The sequence below is a fragment of the Morone saxatilis genome, unplaced genomic scaffold (genome assembly GCF_004916995.1).
Source record: "Morone saxatilis isolate NCDOM2014 unplaced genomic scaffold, NCSU_SB_2.0 Contig8, whole genome shotgun sequence".
In the NCBI taxonomy this organism is placed as follows: Eukaryota; Metazoa; Chordata; class Actinopteri; family Moronidae; genus Morone; species Morone saxatilis.
This window is the reverse complement of record NW_023340257.1, coordinates 295,030-301,436: the sequence shown is the minus strand read 5'-3', so window position 1 is coordinate 301,436 and position 6,407 is coordinate 295,030. Positions and strand designations below refer to the sequence as shown.

The following is a 6,407-nucleotide window of genomic DNA, read 5'->3' as shown; positions in this document are numbered from 1 at the left end:
GGTGAGCTTTGACCAGCTGCTGCAGTTTTGAAACCTGTGCGGGGAGCCGCGGCCGCCGCCGGCCCGGGGGCTTGTCCCGGGGCAGGAGGAAGGGGAAAGTAGGCGCTGCCTGCTGGCCGGGGTTTGAGCATCCACCGGCCCGGCGGCGGACGTGAGTGGCTGCTGGACCGTGTGTAACGGCGGCGGCGGAGCCCCGGGTGCTGCAAATGATGCTGGCAAGCGTGTGGTGGGGTTGCATGTGGGGGGGCGGAAAGGTGCTGGAGCTGGTGGTGGTGATTGGGCGGGTGATGGGCCAGCCACTGCCGAGCGAGCCCACCGTTGTTAAGCAGCCCATCATTTTTTTGGAAGGAAACATTTGTGAGCCGTTGTGCCGCAAAGACCAATTCAACTGGTAACTGAAACGCTCTTCCAGTACACCCGCCGAACAGTGATGAGAATGGCTACCAGTTGACCTGCAAAACACTACGAAAACTTTTATACTTTAAATGATCCAACACCTTGGAATCTGTTTGGAGAGAAACCAACTGGTCTGTGCCCTCCTAATCATCAATCCAGCAAGGATCCTGACCCGCCACTTCCTCCTAAATTAATGTTCTCAGCCGATTGCCGACACCATTAGGCTTCGTAGCCCGAGGCTAAACAATGGAAATCATATCATGAGCAATGTGACCAATGAACCACACAAGTGGCAAAGTCTGTGTCACTACAAACAATTGAGAAATCAAAAATGTTGAATAGAAAATAACCCGCACCCCCCTCAATAAAAAAGAAAAAAGCCCCTAGATGTCCTTCATGATAGAGGTGGCGCCCCCCTCCCTCTCTCATGGAAAATTCACCCCGTCTTGATAAGAACAGTGTGATCTAAAAGCAAAACGTCCACGTGGAAACATTCATCTTTTTTAAAGGTGTCATTAAGTTTGCTCGCAGCGGCGTTGCTCGTTCCACCACCGGCGTCACACACCACGGCTCCGGACAATCCGCATTTATTATTCCAAACTGAATCCTCCTTCAGATCGTGTGCGCAGGCAGGCCACAATCTGTTAACAGGGGGTAAATCTCCGAGCCCTAATTTAACGCCGCTGATCCGGTGCAGAGGAGGTGTATCCCAGCCCAGCCACAAATAACCAAGAGCGCACCGCAGGCAGGCAGGCCCATGGCGCTCGGCCATCCGCTCCACTCACATATTATTACTGACACAACAACGAGCCTACGCGCGCACGGAAACACATCCCCATCACCCAGTGTGACACAGTGACGAAAGCTTCGACCATTGACTCCAACGAAAAATTAAAATCCTCGGCAGAACGACTGGCAAGGCCAACTTATTTCCCCCCCATCGAACAGCCGGGCTTGTTTCTCACGGCGTGTCCTCCCGGCGGCTCATAGCGCACATCCAGGAAGACACAAAACAACAATGCGGGGAAACAAAGTTCAACCCTGTTAATGCGGGATGGATTCGTGCTGCCCAGGCAGGAGTTATTCAACGCCTGACAGATTGGGAGCTTAGCCTAATCGCTCCAGCGGTCGCCAAATCAAAAACAGTCCCGTCCAGTGTCGGTTGGTCGGTGAGGCCTGCTGTCCGCTGGGAGGAAGGAAGGCCACCGGGTGAAAGCTCTACCTCCTCCTAGGCCGCCTCACGAAGCTCCGCTGGCCCGCTGACGCCACTGATACCAAACTGTTGGTCCCCCACCAAGCAAGGCAAATAAGACTGAGCCAGTTGTCCAACCATGGTGAACAAAACCCTTAGCCTACCCTCCGGCCCGGTGAGATTAATGCAGGCAGCGCCCGACCAATCCGCCTCAGCCAACCCACAGTGACGTCACGGTAAATCTCCCCTGATTGTCCACCGCCGTGCTAGCCAAGTGGCGCCGTGCGGGCTGGGGGTGCAAGCCAGCGGGGTTGCTTGCTGCTCCAAAGGCCCAATGACCACCTGCACTGAGACCGTGAATAACACAGCGTCTGCAAGCTTCCCCAAGTTCACCAAAAACCAATATCTGAGTGAGCAAAGTGCAGCGCGAAAGCCAAAAAATACCAGTGGAATATAAAAGTTACAGGAAGGAAACCAATATATATTTATTGTTATGAACCAAGTAACCAAAAGAATTACATACATTTTAGCAAAGTGTTGGGGCAGAAAGGCAATGACCTGTAATAATATTACAGTAAGCTAGTAGTGTTTAACCTAAGTAAGCTGATTCCCCATCCCTTTTAGTTATGCTGCTATAGGCCTAGACTATCGGGGATCTCCCCCATAATTCACCTGAGCTCCCTCCTCTTCCCTCAATCCTCTCCTCCATTTCTTGCCAAAGCTCAAGATTTCCCATGTCCATGTAATCGCATGTTCTAACTTCACTCTCCTTCCCCCCGGAGTTAATTGTGGCTTTTATCGTCTTGCAGGTTCTCATGGATCCTGGTGGAGCCTCCCTGGCCCCATGGTCTCTGCTAGAAAACTACCAAATTGCTAATATCACTGTTGATAATTTTATTAGTTATTATTAAGTATTATTATTGCTACAAAGTTACTGGTTGTTACTGTTGTCCGGCTTGGCTTCCGCGTGTCCCCATCCCCCGTTTGCTCGCTGTCATCGTCAACCCGTCTTTTTCCCCATGATCCAGTCATCAATCAATTTTAATAATTAATGTAGCTTTGGTTGCTACCTGTTTCCTGCCTGGTACAAATCTGTTTGGTCTCTCCCGTTTATTCGAGGGTTTTTACCTATTTTCTGTCTCGGCGGTCGCGCCATTGTGGGGAGGAATGGAGCTCTCCTGGTCTCGTGAAAATCTCCTTTGTAGAACATACATGTGTTTTTTCATGGTTCTATGTATAGACTCGTTGATACTGTTCGTCAGTGAGATGATTTGTATTGATTTTTGTTATCGAGTGATTATTATTAGATTAATTTAAAGTGATCTCGTAGAGGGTGGTATACAAGGCACAGTCACGACCTAGTTGGTTTTCGTTGTGAATGGAGGTGCTCTATACGATGAGTCTGGTCCTTGCCAGTATTTTGTCCTTCTAGAATATTCTCAGCTCCAAGTTCATACTTATTTTATGTCATTATGTTATGTTCACTGTATAATCTTTCAAATATAAGTCTGCATTTAAGTTTTCATTCATCTAATTCATTAGTCGGTCACGTTACTCGAATACGTGTTAGTGGAACACATGTTTTCGCGTTGGCAAGAAGTCACGTATTAGAAGCCTGGTTCAGGAAGAGGGGAATTGTACCTTTGAAACCCACTTGAGATATTTTTATACTTGGAACACAGTGTGCTTTTTTAGGTGTTTTTGTCTTTTTTTTTTCTTTTATCGCTGTTTGTTGTTTGATCGCTGGTATAAGAGGGTTGCTTAGGGTATTGTGGGGGGTGGTGGCTACTGTTGTGTATTGTTACTGGTTCATTCGTTCCGAGTGATCCGTCCAGCTCAAAATGCAAGTCAATCAGTGACTTGATTAGTAATAATCGCGTAGACTGTACTATAAAATTGATAATTATAATAATGAATAATAATTATATTGAATATATATTATGGATTTTGGTATTTTATTATTATTATTATTATTATTATTGTATATTATTTGAATATTTCAAGTTAAAGAAGCAAGTTAAATAGGGTCATTATGTACTAACTTTAACCAGAGCTTGTCTTCTGTGCTGGGTGATAGACTCTTGAAATCCTGATAATAAATTATTGCTATGTAAAAAGTCACACAACTGTTGCGGACTACTTTTCCAGAATCCTTAGAGAGGGAAGGGGAGGTTAGAAATCAGTCTATATATATTATAAGTTGGCTAAAACCCCTGGGTCAAGAGTGGGCTTTTTAGAAGGGGTTTAATTAACAGTACTGTTAAAGGACTGTGGTACATACCTGATATAACGAAAGTTATAAGTATAATAAGGTAAAAGAGTGCCAATTAAGGGTACAACTTTCTTTAAGCAGGCCTAGTTGGATTGGATCTAACACGACAGGTTGATGGCTCCGATATATGTATATGTATTTGTATGTGTATATATAAATTATGCAGCATCATATAATAGCTTATACTGTTTATAGTATCATATAATAATAATATGCATTTATACCACTACAGTATAATATACTAGAGCATTGTAGTCTGACCCAGCGGGCAGGAGACTGGACCTCTCAATGGTTAAGGGGAAGGCTGCAGATAATTTATGAAAGTTGCAATTAAACATCACCAACTTGTGATATATTTTCATAACCGAAAAGCAATGTCCACTTTCCCAGACACGCTAAGAATGCCCGAAAGTAACGAAGCTACCGCATTATGAAGCTTTATGAAACAGGGTACATTACAAAATAAAGCCTAATTCTAAGACTGGTTGCAAATAAGGCGAATAAGGCTAGGATCTGATAATTTATTGGTGACTTTCACTGCACCATGAAACCTCTCAAACGGCTATAGACATTAACCATCCATAGCACTGCGGTGTTATTGTACTTTGAAAAGCTCCTCTGGTTGGAGAACGTGAGCTTGTTGGTGGTTTTTGATCTTAGTCTGCTGCCCATGCTGTTTGCCCTTGACTGATCCTATATTGAAAAAGGTTCACTTGAAGGTTGCTCTGGAAAGGGCTGTAGCTATGAAAGAGTTGGAATTGATCTTTATTTAAACACCTGCTGCTGTGTTCGCTTACAAAGGTTTCTGGCATTCCCGCAATTTAAACGCATTCTTGACTATTCTCCATAAAAAGGTGCTCAACAAACACACAGAAAGAAAGATCGTTGTATTTTTTCTCTCGCGGCCCCTCCTGTCAATCAGCTGTCACATTTTCTTCAACCAAATATTTTTTTTTTTTTTCCCTCAGATTTAATGCATTATGGCGGAGTAAATGTAAATGGACCTGTACTAATATATTTATTATATTTATTTTATTATGATTTATTTTTCTAGTTATTTCACTACATGCTACCATTCACCCCTTTTACACACATTCACACCAGCTGATGGCAAAGCCCATCAACAGAAACTAACACATTCATACCACATTCACACCCACCGATGCTCAGCATCTTGGAGCAAATTTGGGTTCAAGTATCTATGCTCAAGGATATTCGACCCACCGTGGTGTGGAGGAGCCGGGGATCGAACCACAACCTTCCGATTAGTGGACGACCCGCACTGCCTCTGAGCCCCAGCCAACCCAGCCGAGAGTGTTCTTTATATTATGACAGTTTTCTCAAATCTTGCAATATATGACACCTTTGTCGCCAGACTCATATATATATATATATATATATATAAAGTAATTCTATCAATTTACCTAACAATACCAAAGTGCTAACTCCTCATAAGAGCCACTAAACCTTAGTAACACTGTGTTTGTCCTCTTTGCCCAGGTCAGTGACGGACCCTAGAGATGGAAAGCGAGTTGCCCTCAAAAAGATGCCCAATGTCTTCCAAAACCTTGTTTCTTGCAAGAGGGTATTTCGGGAGCTGAAGATGCTATGTTTCTTCAAACATGAAAATGTAAGTACACAGCGATGCTGAAATTTGTCATCGGCAGACACAAGTGCACTCTTAGACCCCCTGTCCACCTGGTATTAGGATGTATGGATCCTCAGCCAGTTGTGAATGACCGCTGCCCTTCAAAAAGCTACAGAAAAGTCCTTCCTCGGTGAGGGAAAAATAAGTAGACCAAGAAGTGTAACAGGTTTTCCACTGACACAGATTACATTCTTATAGAGTTAGTAATGTTAGCCCAGTTAGCAGTGTTCCAGCCCGGCCTACCTGATTTGCATATTGAGATGAGATCCAGATATGGTCAGAATCAACACTTATTTACACAAAGTTGTGATGATCAAATGTAATTACCCTGAAAACACATCCAGATACAGATACATTGTAATAACCTGGAAATCTTAAAAAAATATATACCTTGGCTTTAACTCTCTCCTCAGGTGCTCTCTGCTCTGGACATACTACAACCTCCACACATCGACTACTTCGAGGAAATGTATCCTTTACATTTGATTAATTCAAACATGGATCCAGGGATTGCTTTATTGACATGTTCTAAACCTGTGACCAGCAATGGAACGGTTCAGTAGTGCCTTGATCAAAGATCTCTTTCAGCTGGACCTTTATCGGTTACAGCTTTAGCCTTTAGCTGTTTTTAGTACTTGTTGGAGTACTAAAAACAGTAACAACACACAAAATGTCTATTTCAAAAGCAGTTTCCAGTTGAGTGTGAAAATTAATTCTTGATGTTGGAAATAGTAGTTTGAAAAACAAATGGACTCCAAGTTGTATACGAGCCACTATTAGATGTCTTGTTTAATGCAGTGTCTAATTAAACTGGAGTATGTTAGCAGCTGAGATGCATTAACAATACAAAGAACACTATACTGTTGGGTCTCTGTAAATGTTAAAAGGAGTTCGGTCTA

General features: G+C 43.6%; 1 protein-coding gene across 1 annotated transcript in view; it reads left to right on the top strand.

Moving 5' to 3' along the window:
• Positions 1–5,360: 5,360 nt before the first annotated feature.
• LOC118342085 (serine/threonine-protein kinase NLK-like) overlaps positions 5,361–6,407 on the top strand; it is a gene marked incomplete at both ends in the record, with an annotated part of 5,746 nt that continues 4,699 nt past the window's right edge. The window contains 2 exon segments of the mRNA XM_035680517.1: positions 5,361–5,490; positions 5,922–5,977. Coding sequence (XP_035536410.1) covers positions 5,407–5,490; positions 5,922–5,977 — 140 coding nt within the window.